Here is an 18,280-nt window from a genome sequence, read left to right on the forward strand (position 1 = left end):
TTCTGTTTTTTAGGCTAATTTGGAGTTTAGCTAATATGTCAGCAACATGCTGGCTATTTAAGATAATTTAGATTTTTTTTCAGTTTTTAGGCTATTTTGGAACTTAGTTAATATTCCAGCTACATGCTAGCTATTTTGGCTAATTTAGCAGTTTTTTTAGTTTTTACACTAATTTTGAGTTTAGCTAATAATGCAAATTATTTTTGGCTAATTGGGGATTTTTTTTCAGTTTTTTAGGTTATTTTGGAGTCAAGCTAATATTTCTGCTAGATGCTAGCTGTTTTGGACAACTTTTTTCTGTTTTTTAGGCTAATTTCGCATTTAAATAACATTTTAGCCGGCTATCAGCTTCAGTGTTTTCAGCGATCAGCACTAGCATCACACTAGTATCATCACAGGTAGTGCTATATATCTAGTTTTTAGTTAATTTAAAGCTAATGATGGTTAAGATGTGTTTTACTTCCAGTTTGCACATTAGTCGACTAATCGGAAAAAATAATCTCTGATTAGTCGATTACTAAAAGAATTGTTTTGTGGCAGCTCTATCTACAGGTGAAAGTAGGAACTGCAGTCATCTATGAATCACTAACATTTGGGCCGCTCACCAGTAAGGCTTTCAGATCCAGCATGTGTTCGTTCCCCAGGATGACGAGTGCAGCGGTGCCGCAGAACGTGTAACCGCCGTGAGCCTCCAAACCTGGAACTCCACTCAGACCGCCTTCCCAGTTCTGACACCTGCAGCACCAAAGAACATTAACAAAAAAACTCCTCCAAATGTAGTTTTTCCTGCTGCTAACGTACCTGAGGATCCAGCTGGTTGAATCTTCAAACAGCTTGGGAGTCAGAATGTTTGTGAGTGAGGCTACGGAGGCTGCACAGTATACACTTCTGCAAATATATATAAAAAAAAAAGATTCTTAGACACTTTGATCATCTTTTGATCTACTTTAAAAGTGTTCTTTTAGTTGTGATTGTGCAGTTTTTAGCCAAAATCAAACAACTGACTGTTGGCGCAGAAGTAAGCCTCCACTGATTTCCTATCATCCCTCTATTAACACAATTACCCCCAAATCCAAACCGTAACTAATAATGTACACAACTATGTGTCGTCTCACCTGACATCCACTTCCCCTCCAACGTGCATCACGAACGAGCCATCCGGCTGCTTCAGCGACCACAGGAAGTCCAGCAGCTTCTCTCTGCAGGAAAGGAAGGAAGGAGATCCTCAGCAGATACGACAGAAAGCTGCTTGAGCTGAAGACTAGATCACAAAGAAGTCTGGGAGCCTGCATCTGCCTCACCTGTCTATAACACTGTAGGCCTCCTCTGTGCCGATGATGCAGAGGGCGTTGACGGCGGCGTAGGTCGGCGCCAGGTGAGCGTACTGCCCCGGTCCGCCGGCAAAGCCGCCCGTCGGGCTCTGACAACGAGCCAGGAACTGACAAACACTGAGGAGAAGAGGAGAGGGGCGTTATTTGGGAGTGTGTTTTTACCTTTCTATTTAAGAATCATAAAGAATTATCAATCATTTTCCTTTAAATATATTTTTAAGATTTATTTCAGTCAAATTTGATGCTTTTGGTGAGTTTTCAGTCTGAGAATTTTTTATTTAATGCAAAAAAAGTTCAATTTTTGTTTATTTTATTACTATAGTTATATTTAAACTGTTGCATGATTAAAAAAAATAGTTATGGATGTAAAATAGAAAAATAAGATCAATATTTAATCAAATTGTGTCAAAAATGTTAACAAAATAATTAAGAAAAGTATCAGGAGGTTTGTAAAGGTGATTTTTAAAGGCAGAAAACGATCAGGATTAGACATTTGAATCAATAAGGAGCAGTAAAAGTCATATTAATGCAGATTGTTCAGTAAAAATGACTGATTTCAGAGCTGAATGTGACTTAAAGTGATAAAGTCTTCAGACTCGGCATGAAAGTGTTGCCAGATCGTATGTGTGACTCACTCTGAGGCGATCGCTGAAGGAACCGGTTCCTCCAGCAACTCCAGACTGTGAAGGATCCAGAAGCAAAGCCACGGTCTGCTAGCATCCAGACACTACACACAAAAACAATTATGTCAATGAGTTTTTTTTAGAATCCTACAATTTAAGTGACTCTAAATGATTTTTTTTAACCTCGTAGGCATCTGATAGGTGACGTAAGCCCTTTTTGAGATATTGATAGTGCTGATCCCGCAACAATGTTGGTCTGTAAGAGAAAATGCAAAATAAACACCAGGAGAAAGAGAAAAAGACACAAAAAACGTTAAAAAATTACACTAAATTGCACATTTCACTACATTTTAAATAGTTTTAACACTAATAAACACAGTATTAGCTAAAATATAAATTGAATTCACATTACAAAGGTAAAACAAGTTACTTTTGGTTTTATAAAACAATAGAATCATTTTTTTATTCAATTACATCCACTGAACTTTTATAAATTCCAACAAATGTAAACAAAAAAGCTGAACGAGCCGCGCTCCATTAAATGTATGCATACGTCTCCCTAATTGCATTATTGCTGCAGCATTTCTGTACCACCTGCAGCTTCAGGAGAAAACAAGCCGAGCAGTCGTCATAGAAATGAGCTGAGTCATCCCACAGAGAGGAGATGACAGCTGATAGCGGCGAGGATGTGGGCTGAACAACGTGACATTTGGAGAACGGCTACCGAGCCTTTCCGAGCTGTCGCCGTAACGCCGAGGAGTAAAAAAAAGACACTTTTGGCACATGTTGATTAAAAACAGAGGAGACACTTTAAAAAAAAAAAAAACAGGAAGAATTTTGCAGAGTTCTGCTGTAAAGTATACACAATGACATTTAAAGAGCACATTATCCTTATGTTCTGTTTTTTTAGAACTACATGTCCCTTTCAGTTTGAGTAATTTGATTATTTGTGGTTTCAGGTGTCATTTTTGTTCAGTAAAAGCTGCAATAATTCAGTTAAACCTTTTCTGTAAAACATAACAGAGAAATGTGGCTCAACACTCAGTAAATAGCAAACAAAATGGTTTCAGTTTGAGAAAAATGTAGTTTGTGATCAGATTTGCACAGGTTATTATAATGTGGTGAATAATCACCGATATCTATCAGACAAAATATCTGAATTCTCCTGCAGATTTGTGGGAGGAACCGTATTTTAAACCTGTTGGAGTCTCATCTAAATTAATGAATAACAATAAATTGTCTATCGCTGATGTAAATAAAATACACAATTATTTGGAACTTAGATAAGAAAGCAAAGACTATTATTTAGCTCGTCGTATTAAAAAAAAACAAAAAAAAACAATAGTTTATTGCACTTAGTACACCAGCCAGGTCAATCTGGAATTAAATATTATAGTAGCTTCAAGTTCGAGACTTAGCAGAAATATGTGAATAGTAATTGTGGTTTTAGCAACCTCCAGAAGATTGATTTATTACTGTAAAAAGGAAAGTTTCTACAGAAAATGGGTGTACTTACTCAGGTAAGCTGTGAATTTGTTTGTAAACACTGATTACTTCCTTAATGCTGGTCTCCACTTTTTTCTAGAACACAAAAAGAAAAAAGAGCAGATGATGTGTTATTAAAATATTTCCACATTTTTAAAAAGTAAATAACGTAGTTATCTAGACAATTTCTAATAGATGTGTCATGAACATGGAACATAATAACATTTGACTTTTACATACATATATATATATATATATGACTATTCAAGTTTAACCTCTTCTTTGTTTGGTTTTGCCATCAACAAAAACTGAGTTTAATTGTAAAATTTGACTTGATTTGAAAAAAACAAACAGAAAAAAAACTAAGAAAAAGTGAACGTTTTCACATTCTCTGGATGAATTTTGGCATTTATCGTAATTTTCACTACGGGGTGCTTTGAAAATAAATAAATAACAATAGATGTATTACAAATACACTTCTGTTATTTATTCAACCCAATTATTGGATTTTCCATTTAGGGAAAGTTACTTTTTGGTGAGATTTTTGAGTTATGCTGTTTTCATTAATAACTCAACTTGTGTTTTTTGTCTCTAAGGTTTTTTTGTTTGTTTTTATTTTCTTCAATAGTTTAGTCCCCTTTTAACAACAAAGTTAGATTTTTTTTCTTTAGATAATATTTTTTAAGTATGTGCTAGCGCTCCAAAGAGACCTACTCAGTGTATTACTAATATATCTTAAAAAAAAATCACAAATAACCGAGATGGTGTTGCCTTAAAAGTTTTACTAAATCTGACAATTTTATGCTAGCTAACCCCCATCTGTGATCAACTGTATCATATTTATTTATCAAATCAATAAATATTTTTTTATTAAACAAAAAAAATGGTAATAAAACACTTGGGCAAAGAAAAAGTTCTTAATAAACACTCAGACAAACATCTACCAGCATTGTTAGCCACAGTAGCTAACTAAGCTAATTTGCGTCTTACTTGATCCACTGAAGTGACCGTCTCCACCCCGTCATCGATGAACGTTTCTGCGGCCAGTTGTTCACTGAAAGACCTTAGAACAGCCGACACACCATCCATGGTTATGACAGGACCCGCAGGCAACGGACAAACGTGGAATGAAGCACTAATGTTGGTGGAGCTGCCTTGTTTTGATACTTCTCCCCATACACTTCCTGTCGAGTGGCCGGAAGCACGGGCGGCAGCTGTGGTGAGAGGCTACGGCGGGCCTTGAAGGACAAACTTCTTTAAATCGTTATCGCGGAAAAATGCAACTCACCTCAGCTGCATATTTGTCATTGTTGCGTGTGTGTAAGCTTTGCATCATTTTTTTAAATCAGAGTTTTGGTAAAGTACTACTACGAAGCATCGGGGAGGCGCAGAAACCAGTAATTTTCGTCGTTTATCTGGGTCAAGTCAGATATTGTTAGGATTGTCTTTCAAAATAAAAGTTGGGGGAACAAAAGTATGTAAATTTTTATTTATTACCAATAAATTATTCTAAACTGATCTAAACTGTGATTATTTCCCTTCAAAGTTATCCATATATATAAGGAACATACATTTGTGAATAGAGAAGTGTAGGATGTTTACATGTGGTAGCAATTTTATTTTTAAAAATGATATATGCAATTTCATTCATATGTTAATATACATATTAAAAATTGTTTACTTGTCCATAGAATGTAAAACCGGCAGATTTTTATTTTCTGTTCCATTTCAATTCCCTTCTAGCAGAACTTGTGCAAAATATTTTGTTTTTGTTGTTTTGTGGAAATAAAAAGAAATAAAGAAATTAAAAATATATATTTGTTTTAGAGATAGGGGAGATAACGAAGTGTTAACATTCAATGTGTGTAGACAACTAAGCTGTGAATGTGTTTTTAAATTTACTATTTTGTCATAAATTTGGTAAAAATGCTCACAAAGAAAATAAAGTGTTTTTGTTTTTGCACGATTGGGGTATCAATATATTTATTTATTTATTTATTTATTCATTTATTTATTTTAGAAATCTTGTATAAGGACAGTAGCTGAAAAATACTGGTAATAATAATTTACATAAACTGTTTCCGGTTTTATGCTGAAAATCCTGACCGGAACCGCATCTTCCCCCTGCGCCTCTCCGGAGCTCCACCACCGCACCCACTGGAAGCGCGTCTGTTTTGTTGTGCTGACCGGCCCCGCAGCATCAGCACCGCGGGAGGAGACCGAGCTCAGCCCCGGCCTCATGGGGATCCTCTGCTGACCGGCCGAGCAGACATGGGAAGGAGGCGGGAAGGGATTGGCCATTCACTGCCCAGTTAGCCTTCTCGATTCTTAATTTGAAAAAAATTAATAATTGCAATTATTTAATAGAAAAAATCCGTCATTACAACCAACATGGCTAAGCAGTACGACGTGCTCTTCCGACTCCTGCTGCTCGGGGATTCTGGGGTCGGGAAAACATGTTTGTTGTGTCGATTCACAGACAACGAATTTCACCCTTCTCACATCTCGACTATCGGTAAGCTTCCACCCCCAAATGTATTCATTTATTTCTTCATATTATTCGTGTATATATTTAAAACGCATATATATATTTATTCTCTGAAATTTTGAATGCTGTCCCCACAAAAATAAATAAATACATTTTCATTTGTTTAGAAAAGCTTTGAATAAATTGAATTTTTATTACAGTGTCGATTCAGTTCAAATCCATGTCAGGACTTCAAGTTTTAGGTTGACAATTAAATGTTTTGTGTGGCTCCATGTTTGAACAACCTCCTCACCTGGATTTGTCTATTGACTTTTCAGAGTAAAAGCAGCTTTTCGAAGGCTGGATTAGTCAAATGTGACACCCATAGAGTCAAATGACCCCCTAGAAAAATGTAGAAGAACAGAGAATGTACTCATTGAAGGTGAAAAGTCCATTTATTTTGTACTTTTATTTTTTAATTTCTCTGTTTTTATGAAAAATTAAGTGAGTGGGTGTAGATAAAACAAACCTTTTAATACCCATCATATTACAAATCGATGTAAATTAATTCCAACAATTTATCTTTTTCTGTATGCATTATATATTCTCTCCTCTGTCTATTACTCAAAAAAATCAACAACTTTTCATGCACCAAGTAGTACGTGGTGAAAAAGAATCTTTGACTTAGCACACGACCTCTCACTCCGATTAAAAAAACAAAAAAACAACATGACATCACAGTGGGAGAAACCAGCAAATGAAACGGGCCCAAACTTTTTTATGATAACAAAACCAAAACCCAAGTGTTGAAGATCTCCAAAGAAAGTATTATGGGATGGCCACAAGATCTGCAGCTTGGTGGCATTTTCCCAACAACATGGGATAAAAAAACAATCTTTTTTTTTTTAGCAATTTTAACAAGATTTCACACACAAGCCACCAGCTCAAGTCTGCAAGAACAGGTCCCTATCTTCTATTTTCTCCCAAAAAAAAATACCTTCTATAAATTCTGGTCAAATTAGAAACAAAAACACATTATTTCTGGGTTTAATTTTACATGAAAGATTGTTTAATTTAGTGTTTACCATATTAATAATCCTGGGCAAGTGAAAAGTAAAATTTTAAAACCAAACCACATTTAAATACCCTTTATGATGAGATTTGTTTATATTTTAATTCACGAAAAATAATAAAAACAAGAAAATATTTCACTTTTGTTAAATTATACAAAACTTTGAATATTTATGTGTTATTACTTTGTTTCACTTTCATATTTCTTCATTTAATAATGTAGCTAATTTTTTTGTTTCTAAGTTTTAAATGTGTTTATGTTCATATATTGACATTGTAGTGTTAAAAAAAACAATCTATAAATTAAAAGCCCTATGGTTTTCAATCTGCCACCTCCTAAGTCTTTAAGCATTTTTATGAAGCTACTTGGGGGAAAAATAGTTTTAAAGTTAGCCTGGCAATCTAACAAAAGTGACATTTTCCCTTGTTGTACACACATTATTTTTTTGAATATTGTGAAATTGTATTATATAAATCCCTGGCTCAAGCTAAATAAAATGATATGCCATACGCCACAACTATATTAGCAATGTGGGCGTGGCTGACAAAAAACCTCTGTTGCCAAGGACATCCGAAAATTTACTTTTGCCGATTATTTTAAAACTGACACAGACGTGTTTGTCACCTCCAGGCAACCCAAAAATAAAATGGTTGCTATGGATATAAAGCAACAGAAAAGCCACCTTTTTGAAGAAAAGTTTTTTTTACGTGCAGCTCCGACCAGGTGCAAATAGGGAGAGCGGGGGTGGGGCGGTTAGCCTTTGCAATGCACCTATAAACATGAACTAAAGTGTTAAATTTGTTCCTGAAATTAAAGAATTGAATCAGATTTTAATTAAAGTGTATTTTTGGAAGATTAGAGTATTTTTTTTCAAAAAGTTTCCAAACTTTTCTCGTGTTTCTTTAAATAAAATGTCTTTTATTTTGAAGTTCTTCAGTTATAACAGCATTCTGCAACATCCAACAGAGAATAAGGACAGGAACTTTCAGAAATAGAGAGCAATGAATCTTCTCTTTCACTAACTTATTCATTAGATCTCCTCATTTACCGGAAAAAAAGGATGAAAAGCAGTGAGAGAATTAGCATGTGGACCCTAGAACATCACACCAATCAGACTTTTGAATACAATCCTGGTGTTTTATCCTTTGGTGTAAAAGTAGATTTTAAAAAATATTTTGATATTTTTTAAGCTGAAGTCTTAAAAAAATAGTTTTTCATGCAGTTTTGCAGGTGGGGTTCGTTCTAAATAAGTTATCAGAACAAAACCAGCTTTTATTTTGATCAAATCCATTTTATTTCATCCATTTTTTCACCATAAACGTGAATTAACTGTCATAATTTGTCACCTTTGCTTGTAACTTTCAGTAGTTTTCTTTCTTTTTTGAGCCAAAAGCTTTGGGTCAAATAGATTTAAGTATTTATAACAATTTATTTATTTTTAAGCCATAAAAAGGCTTAAAATATAGATTTTATCCTTCTCTTGTTGATGTTTCAATGAATCTAATTTTTTCAACATCAGTAAAAAGTGTAATTATGACAAAACTAATTGCAAAAATAAAAATCCAGCCAAATGTATTCATTTTCGTGTAAAAACCGACTCTCTTCCTATTGAGATGTCTTGTTTTATTTCACAGGTCACGGTTTGTTGGTCTTTAGTGGGCTGTTGAGGTGATTTACTTTTGGGGCGAGGTTCTAACCTTCCTCGCTGGTCTAATAACCCTTTTGGAGCTCTCTGCTGTCAAATCGCCCATAAAATACCCGACTGACACGCCTCTACATCACATCTCAATAAGCTGCTGTCTTCAGGGTCACGTCTGCTGATGCGCTCAGCCAGCCGCTGCTCGTTCCTCTGGTGCTGCTCATGTTTTCGCTGTTAGAGTACGGAAAGTCAATTATAATCTGATTTTCTAAACTCATGAATAATTTTAAGACGCCCTACTATGAAAATTGTGTTTTTAACTTTTTTAAAAAACATTTTTCAATATTTCTCATTAGTAACTATTCAGTAACAAGTTACTTAAAAAAAATGAAGTCAGAGAAATGTAAGTAATGACATTTTTGTCTTTTTTTTTAATAACTGAAAATAAACCTAATTGTGGTGTATAGTGACATATATCATTATAAATAATTTCTTTTATGATATAAAATTTTTTCTATATTGTCCAGCGCTAGCTGAAAATATACTTTATTGTGGTATATTATGATCTATATTGTTATCGTGATATAAAATAATTAATATCATTTTTTCATATTGTCAAGCACTAATAGAAAATATACTTTATCGTGATATATTGTTATTGGGATATAAATTAATTTAAAATCATCATGTTATACAATTTTTTTCCATATTGCCCAGCACTAGCTGAAAAATATACTTTATTGTAATTTTTCGTTTTATATATATATATATATATATATATATTTCCATATTGCCCAGCAATATGGAAATTGCTGGAACTTGACTGTGGATTTGAGCTTACAACCTTTTGAAAGCGTTTGCTCAAACGAGCATATCCGAGCCTAGCATCCGTTATGGGTAACGGGAAAAGGGGGCGGAGTTGCTCCACACAAATGGTCCGAAACTCAGAAGTGAATTTTTAGTTTACGACTGCAGAAACTGTTCTAGATTTTAGAAAAAAAACATAGCAAAATTTGGTAACTCTCTATAATGAGATTCCTCATCAAGCTTAATTAACATATTAACAAACATTATTATTGTGTTTATAAGACATTTATTAGCACAATAAGCCAAATAAGGTTTATTGACATACTTAGTAAGGATTATTAACATCTAAAGTGAGACCATTGTCTGCAAAGAGCATATTAATAAACTTTTAGTTTAGTTTTGTTTAGTTTGAACACTATTTAAAACAATAAAAACAGTCAAAAGTGCATCAAATGCATTATTTATCCTTGTCAACATTATATTGAGTGTTTTGTGGAACCTAAATCTAAAGTGTTCATTCTGAAAAGACCACTGGGAACACTTTAAAATAGCTCAAAAAACATCGGAGTGAGACTTTAAGAACAATTATTTAGCATAATAAATGAATGTTCCCACATGAAAACCTGAAATGTAAACTTTTAATGCAAAAATACAAAGACTGAAAGCAGAAAAAAATATAAGGTTTTTGGGTTGCAGCCTGTTGGTTGTAATTGGAGGAAAATTCCAACCCAAGAAGTTGAGTTTGGAGTTATTTATTTAGATTTATTTAGATGGTTTTTGTAAAAGGTTCGAAACATTCTGCTTTGAGCGGACAGTTGAGTCTGCAGAAGACAATCGATGGTCCTCTGTGTGCTGCAGGTGGCAGGTTCATTGAGACGAACAGATAAGTGATTTCTCAGGGATTAAAGTGTGCAGCAGCAGCAGCAGCAGCAGGAGAAGGAGCCTGAGGCTGTTCTACTTTTATCGAATTAGTCTCATCTTTGGAGGGAAAAACAAACAAATTTGTTCTACTGTGAGTCCAACGTGGCTGCTTAAGAAAACGTCTTTTATTTTGATAGTTCTGTCTGGTGTTTTCTCGTTGAAAGATGTTCTGATGATCTTCTGTCCTGCAGGAGTCGACTTTAAAATGAAGACGCTGGTAATAGACGGAGTCAAAGTGCGGATTCAGATATGGTGAGAAAATAAAAAAAATAAAAGGATTTATAGCATAAATCATAATTAGTGCTCAAAATGATGATTTTTTTCTTTAATTTTTTTAATAAATCAAGTTTGTGGCAAATATAGGAACAATAAAATAACCAGATTCTGAAACGTTTACACACATTTTTGGATTAATTTGGATGTTTTTGAAATTAGTAGTATTAATAGTATTAGTATTAATCTCATCAAATTAAAAAACAATAATTTATCAAAGATGCTGCGATTAAAGTAAAAAAAACTAATATGAAACTTTAATAATTCATTAATTAACTATTTTTTAAAAATATAATCACATTTCAGAAAAATACTTCTAAAGTTTAAGTTTATTAGTTTAGTTTGCCATTTGCATCTTTTACAAATTAATTAAAGTAAATAAAATTATTTTACAAAAGTATTTTGTAATCATTTATACATTTACGTTTTATACATTTTTTTTAAATTGCAAACAAAAAATAATTTTAATTAATCATTCAATTAATTCCATCATTTCACACAAAGAACTGAAACACATCTTGCCATGCATATTGCAACAAAATCCACTTAAATATTTTTTTTGCATTAAAAAACTGGATTTAGCTGAAAATAATAATACAAAAAGTTTATATCTGATAAAGAAATATATAACTTGTGTGTAAATACTCTTTAGTGTTAATGTTTTTAATTGAAATGAGTAGAAATGTGTCTTTACATCAAGAAAAATGATTGACGGATCATTTTCTCAACAATGTTTTAATGTATTTAAGCTAATATATATATGTATATATTTTTGTGCAGGGACACGGCAGGTCAGGAGCGGTACCAGACCATCACCAAGCAGTACTACCGACGAGCACAGGTGAATCGAAGCGTCCGTCGCCGCTGTTAATGTCACGGATCCAAATCGAATCTGTTTCTGATGTTACATTCGTTACAGCTACAAGAATAACTCTGGTTCTAATTAAGATCAGCGTGTGGAGAAGATGCTCCGTTTTCCATGATTTTATGTGTATTTTTATCAGGGCTTCAGTTTAGGATTGTGTCTGTTTCAGGGCATCTTCCTGGTGTACGACATCACGAGCGAGCGATCCTTCCAGCACATCATGAAGTGGGCCAGCGATGTGGACGAGGTGAGTCAGACGGGAAAAAAATAAAAAAATAAAAATGAGAGGCGTCGGGAAAGCAGCACGTCTTCTGCTGACATTTCAAAGCGGGTCAGAGTGACAGATCTGAGCGTGGAGGACATCGGAGCTGCAAATTCTGATTAAATATAGACTCTAATAATACTAGAGTGGCTTTACTTTACCTTATCATAGCAGTTTATCCGTTATGGACATCATTTCCTCTGGACGTGCTTCCCTCCTAATTTTAATCGTGAGATCATTTCCTCAGATTTGACATTTCACTCTGAATATATTGCAGTACGCTCCTGATAAGGTCCAGAAGATCCTCGTGGGAAACAAGTCAGACGATGTGGACAAGAGGCAGGTAGCCACCGAGCAAGGAGTCAAGGTGAGTCATGGAGATTTTTGAAAAAAAAAATCAAAAATAATGTAAGAAATTGGATATAAACAGGGGTGCACGTCAGATTTTTGGCCTCAAATGAGGACCACACTTTTGTTTTATTATTATTAATTGCAATGTTTGAATGGACTGGCAACTTGTTGTCTTTCAGAACTTTTACGTCTCACTGTCAAAAACGTATCTATTTAACTCTAGAACACTTTCTCTATAAAAAGTTACACCATTATGTTTGCCAGGTCATTTTTATCCAACATAGTAAAAGTATTTTTAACTAAAAATAGATAAAAATATTTCAACACGTGATAAATTAGAGTTTTTTTCTTTTATTTTCAACTGTAGTATATGTAACAAAATGGAAAATAAAAACATAAGAACATCCAAAAAGATGCTAGAAAATTACTGAAAAATTAGGAATTTGAGAACAAGAAATTACTTTAAAAAATAATAATGATACTGGATACTTAGCCTTTAGTCCACCCATTTCTGGGACATGAGATGTTATCCTGGGACACTCAGAAAAATGCAACATATAGACGATCATGGAAATACTTTAACTCAGGTGAAAACCACAATCTGAACAGGATAAACATTTATTGAACACTCTAAAAATATATATTTTTTTACTTTAAAACCGTAACTTTTTTACATAATTATGAACTAGATATATAGTATTACCTGCAGTAATGCTAGTGTGAATGCTGTAAGCTGAATTTGGCTGCTGAAGAGGCTGAAATTGATAACTAAAAACGCAAGAAGTTAATAGCTGAAATCATTGAAAGCTTATAGTCTGCTAAAATATTAACTAAATGCCAAATTAGCCTAAAAAACAAACAAAAAATAAAAAATATAAAACACTTAGGTTAGCCAAAATAGCTAGCATGTAGCTAAAAAAATAGCTAAACTGCAAAATAGCCTAAAAAAACTGCAAAAAAAGCCTAAATTAGCCGAAACAGCTAATATGTAGCTTAAAATATTAACGCCAAATATTAGGAACGCCAAAATAAAACCTCAATTGAGCTTGATCCTCGACATCTGTGGAAAAAACATTACTTTTTCTCCTTTGATCATCTTCTGATCTACTGTAAAACCTAGTTCCTAATTCCTAGTTGTGTTTTTAATCATAATTAGCCACAAAAAATGTTGTTTTTTAGGACATAGTTTCTGCAGAGCGGCAGGGAGCTCGCCATTCTATTTTCTATAGAACAAATACAATTTTTTTAAGCTGGAATTTTTTAGTCTGGTCCTGATTTACAGTGATTTCAATAAAGAAACACTCAGAAATGCTGAAAATTTACTCAAAATCGCCAAAAATATCAAACTTTTCATCAGGAGCATTTTTTTTGACAGCATGCACCTTGATTATAAATAATGATGCTCAAATCCACAAACAAGTTCAGGATAATCTGAAAATCCTTAGAATCAAATTTTACATCAAATCTGTAAAATGTTAGAATTAAAACTTTTTCTTTGTTTCGTTTCATCCCTTCAAAACCATCTGCTCTTATTTTACATCACACCTTGTTGAATTATAAATGCTGACACTAAGTTTAAATAAATCAATTTTTGTGCTCCAGCTCGCCCAGAACTATGGAATGGACTTCTTTGAGACAAGTGCCTTCACCAACCATAACATCACCGAGGTGAGGATGAAGGAATTCACAGCCAGAATGTCAGAAGACGGCGTGACTCCGCCCCTTTCTGTGTTTCAGACGTTCACGCGGCTTGCCGAGCGAGTCCTGGCAGCCAATAAGAAAGACCTGGACCTTCTCCGGATGTCCCTCACCGACGAGCTCAACCTCGCCGCCCTGGAGGAAGAGGAGGGGCTCTGCGACGGAGCGGCCGGCGACCAACACAAACAATGCTGGTGTTGAAACCATTTTTATTAGGAGGCTGATTAATAATTCTTGGTCTAAAGCATCAAAGAATGTTCAGCTGAGCCAAAACGGCAAATTCAATGCAAACATTTGGCTCTTAATTCATTAAAAATTCCCCCTTTTTTTTTGTCTTTTTCATGTCACTTTTTTCCTGAATGGTTTTAAAGTAGTTCCACCTTTTCGCCACAAGAGGGCGCCAAATACATTACAAAAAGCACATTCTGAGGAAACGTTCCCAGTTTCTCCTGGTTGGACCTGCAGCTGCCTTTACAGCAGAGGATTGGTTTAAAAACCCTCATGTGGCCCCGCCCGGGGCGCTGCAAGGCGAACGGATTTATGGCAAAACTATTCAGGTTCTCTGTAGCAAAACAGAAGGTATTTTTCTATGTTCCGTCTCTTTGTGGGTTGCCTGTGTTGCATTGTAAATAATAAAAGCGTTATAAATTAATAAGGCCACTAGGGTACTTTTTTTTTTTTAATTATTATGATATAAAAGTATTCGCTTTGTGAAAGTTTTTAGTTTCACCAAGGGGCAAAAATGAGAGCTTTGCATGTGATTCTCTGCTTTTTTTTTTTCTTTTTTTTTTACTCTGATAGCAACTTCAGTGAAGTTATTAATCGTTTGACTGTAATAAAAAATGACCAGAGTTGCCTCTTGAAGGGATAAACTGAATCACACAGAAGAGGAACACAATGTACATTTTTGCAACTTTATATTCCTAAACGCTCCGGAAAGCAAGTGTTAACCTGTGCTGTGTGTGTCATGGCGGTATGATGTAAACTCTTGGAAAACAGAGTTGTTTTTCTGATTTTTTTTTTTCTTTTTTGTGGGCTAAATGTTTTTGTGGATATTCATGTATGCAAAATGCTTGAAAACAGTTGTTTATGAGTAAAATCCTGCAGACAGAAAAAGCTCTGGGGTGTTTTTTTTTAATATATTTCAAAATCTACTGTTAGATTTGGTAGAAACACCTTCAATTAACACAAATATTGTGTTTATTTAACCTTTATTTATAAAGTAAAGACAGATTAAGAGCAATTTAAGGGTTCCAGGAAAGAAAAAAAACACAAGAAAATCTAAATAATAATGAAAGAAAATCAACAAACTGTATTACGGAAGCAGTTTTTTCTTTAAAAAAGTCCAATCTAAGGATTTTTTTTCTCTCTTGGGATATTTTGCATCCCCAGGTATTCATCCAAATAACAGGAAAGTTTTAGAAATTAAACAGAAGCAGAATTAGGGAAAAGAACTGAAAGCAAACACAGATTTCTGAGTTTACCTCCTTATTTACAGGTGATTTTATGAGAGCGTGATGCCTTCAGGTCCCCTCAGACATCACAGTTTCAAACATGAACAATTAGAGAAATGTTTCCATGTGTAACACAGCGGCAAAAACAAGAATTATTGTAAGTAATAGGAGATAATCAAAACATATATAACAACCTGCTTCAACATATATATAAGACATGAATCATTTTAACCCTTCGTTGGGTTTTTTATAAAAATAAATTAAAGTCCACTAATTATATAAAATTTCAATGTTTTCTTTAGTTCTGTTGTAAAAAATACTGTTTTTATATAATTTAATGCTGGAAATTGGTTTAATTCTTATATGTTTAACATATTTAGCTTTTTTAATTGTAATTTTTATATTTTAAAATTATAATATGGAAAAATTAGAGTTTCCATATGAGAGTTGACATTCTTTTGGTCCTTCTTAAGCTTTTGTTAATTTATTTTAGCCATAATGATTCTAAAAGTCCCTTTCTGGTTTTGTGTCTCGCAGCATAAAGGTTGATGGTTCAAATCCCAAATCCATTGAATCTCGTCTCATCTGCATTCTCCATTGTTTCTTCTTATAAATGGTGATTCTACATTTAGCGAGCAGTTGGTAAAGACCGATAGACTATCCTACTTTATGATGGCTGGGATAGGCTCCAGCAACACCCCAAAGCCCCTACCCAGTATAAAGGTTCTTGGTTCAAATCCCATCTCTGTGGAGTGTGTGCTCGGGGGAATTTTAACTCCCTTCACCTGTTTAAAACCATTTTTGGGCATTTGCCATATTGAGTTAAGCAGAGAGTCTATCCTGCTTTGACTTTATGATGGTTGGGATAGGCTCCAGCAACACCCCAAAGCCCCTGATCAGCAAAGAGTGCTGAATTTTTATGTGTTTTTATTCGTTTTTATTCTGATTGATATTTTAACTACTATGTTTTTTATCTACTATTAATTCTTTTATTATTTAAAGCACTTTGATGTGCTTTTTAGCAGGAGAATTGCTTTATAAATAAAGTTTAATTTGAATTTAGAATCAAAGTGTGTGCCTTTTCATAGGTTGAGATGCTTTTTTGTTGTTTTTTTTCTAATTTTTGATCACTAAAAGGACAAAAAGCAGATGTTTGACAGGATTATAAAGTCTTCTATCTTTGTGCTTGTCATCTTTGAGCTTTATCCTTGTCTAACCATTTGTTTTGTCTGTCGTCGATCAACAAAAATCTCTTTTTCACTTGTTTTTGAACAGCTTGCTGTTGTGACACTGTCTGAACAGAGAGTCTACTAAATGTCAAGTATTCTGCAAGTACAATAGGTCTCTTATCCTCACAACAGAAAACGCTTAGGTCACATTGCAGTTGTATGTATTTTCTCTTTTAGACGTTTTATTTTGTTTTTTCTAAAAAAAACATTTGAAGGAAAAATCTGGATTTGATGCTTTGTTTTCCCCTTTCTAACAGGAAAAAAAACTGCTAGGTTGTTGCTCGTCGCTTCGTCTGAGCTGTTAAAGTTGTGAACTCATTAGAGCTTTTTTGGTGAATTCACCAGGAGGATGAATATTCATGCGGAGCTGTTGTCTGCGTGAGAGCTGTGACGGCTGGGTTTGTCTCACGAGGCGCAGACACACGAGCTGCCCTGCATGCTGAGACCTATACAGCGCATGCATATGCATTATACGCAGGCGGGGAGGAGGTATCTTACAGAAAAGTCTTAGATTTAAAAAAAATACACCTAAAAAAGTAAAAATAAAAATTATGTGCTTGAAAAAGGGCTTTTATTTTGAAAAACCTTTTTTTTTCTTTAGTTCATCATTCAAAATGAAGGTTATATATTAAAACAGCCTCTTTAAACAGGTTTCTACAATGATCTTCACAAAACAAAAGACCTTAAAAAGATGGAGGCTGACAGCAGTTACAGTGATTTACAAAAAAAATAATTTGAGTCGACAGATTTGGAAAAAAAGACTCATATATCCTCGCAACACGTTCCACAAACTGATAAGATGATAAACTGTTTTCATATTAGGTTAAAAGGGAAAAAAATGAGCTGCTATATATGATAATGAAGCATGGGGGTGGAAGTATCATGATGCATTGCTGCAGACGGTGCCTCCCCTAATAAAATTTAAAAGCAAATCACATAAATAAGATCATTAAAACGTGCATAAACCATTAAAAGAATTTTAAAATTGATTCTAAAATCGTCAAAGCAGAAATTTTAAAATGGTTGTAATGTGACCCCGCCCCCTGGTCCTCGTCAGAACTCGTGCAAAACTTTTTTTAGGTAAACCAGTGAGCAGGGCATTGCAATACAATTCAGAGTAAAACAGAAGTTTCTGAGAAAGTTTTGCAGCTTTGGTAAAATCCTCTCTGTCTTGTCTTCAGGACAGATTATTAAAACTTCCATTTTGTCCTGGTTGTGCTGTAAGAAGTTCCCTGAATCCACGACTTTTTATCTAAAATACAATTCAAAAGAGTATTTATAGGGTCATCAGGAGACACGGTGATATAAATTCAGGTATCATCAGCGTAGCTGTGAAAGTCTCCTTTTTTCATTAATAAAACATAAACATGAAGAGAAAATAGCTTTTTAAAAACATAGTTTAAAACTTTTGACAGAGCTTTGGATGACTTCCTTCAATTTTCAAAATAAAAGACATCCTACATCATAGGATTATATCAATGCAGTAGGAAGTGGAAAGTCATCAAAAAAACTATTTATTTTATTGTTTCTGGCACATTTTAGCCACATATTCCTAAATATAAGCAACCAAAACTAAATCAGAGTAAATCAAGTGACCCCTCCATATTTAAAACCATAAGGCACACTTTAAATCCTTGAATTTGTACAAAAAAAATAAAATAATAATCCAGTTGATTATACCTTAACACAGCTTTAAATCTGGTTGTGGTTGCTGACAATAAATTGATTTTCTGTGATAAATTAAGCAAAAAAATGTATTCCAAATGTGTCAGTATGAACTTGATGAACCATAAAGTGTTGATG

The 18,280-nt window shown here is 34.0% G+C and overlaps 2 protein-coding genes across 2 annotated transcripts in view; one reads left to right on the forward strand and one right to left on the reverse strand.

Moving 5' to 3' along the window:
* The window catches only part of fntb (farnesyltransferase, CAAX box, beta), an 8,286-nt gene extending 3,559 nt beyond the window's left edge, over positions 1-4,727 (reverse strand). The window contains exons 1-8 of the mRNA XM_024291775.2: positions 4,430-4,727; positions 3,471-3,535; positions 2,138-2,210; positions 1,967-2,058; positions 1,302-1,448; positions 1,116-1,199; positions 802-888; positions 606-735 (exon numbers count right to left, since the gene is read on the reverse strand). Of these exons, the coding sequence (XP_024147543.1) occupies positions 606-735; positions 802-888; positions 1,116-1,199; positions 1,302-1,448; positions 1,967-2,058; positions 2,138-2,210; positions 3,471-3,535; positions 4,430-4,528 (777 nt within the window). The 5' untranslated portion in view covers positions 4,529-4,727. The remainder of the gene's footprint in view (positions 1-605; positions 736-801; positions 889-1,115; positions 1,200-1,301; positions 1,449-1,966; positions 2,059-2,137; positions 2,211-3,470; positions 3,536-4,429) is intronic.
* Positions 4,728-5,342: 615 nt separating this feature from the next.
* Positions 5,343-14,910, forward strand: rab15 (RAB15, member RAS oncogene family). Its single transcript, XM_024290443.2, has 7 exons — positions 5,343-5,954; positions 10,537-10,597; positions 11,399-11,459; positions 11,653-11,730; positions 12,023-12,112; positions 13,699-13,764; positions 13,834-14,910. The coding sequence occupies exons 1-7, from the start codon at positions 5,831-5,833 to the stop codon at positions 13,993-13,995; spliced, it is 642 nt and encodes a 213-aa protein (XP_024146211.1). The 5' UTR covers positions 5,343-5,830; the 3' UTR covers positions 13,996-14,910.
* Positions 14,911-18,280: the final 3,370 nt, after the last annotated feature.

Source organism: Oryzias melastigma, linkage group LG24 (assembly GCF_002922805.2).
Source record: "Oryzias melastigma strain HK-1 linkage group LG24, ASM292280v2, whole genome shotgun sequence".
In the NCBI taxonomy this organism is placed as follows: domain Eukaryota; kingdom Metazoa; phylum Chordata; class Actinopteri; order Beloniformes; family Adrianichthyidae; genus Oryzias; species Oryzias melastigma.

What these genes read in the sequence shown, in the direction of transcription:
- rab15 (XM_024290443.2), top strand. Translation starts at nt 5,831, where the DNA reads ATGGCTAAGCAGTACGACGTGCTCTTCCGACTCCTGCTGCTCGGGGAT. An exon ending in AGTACTACCGACGAGCACAG is followed by an intron (nt 11,460 to 11,652) that starts GTGAATCGAAGC and finishes TGTCTGTTTCAG; the next exon opens with GGCATCTTCCTGGTGTACGA. An exon ending in CCAACCATAACATCACCGAG is followed by an intron (nt 13,765 to 13,833) that starts GTGAGGATGAAG and finishes TCTGTGTTTCAG; the next exon opens with ACGTTCACGCGGCTTGCCGA.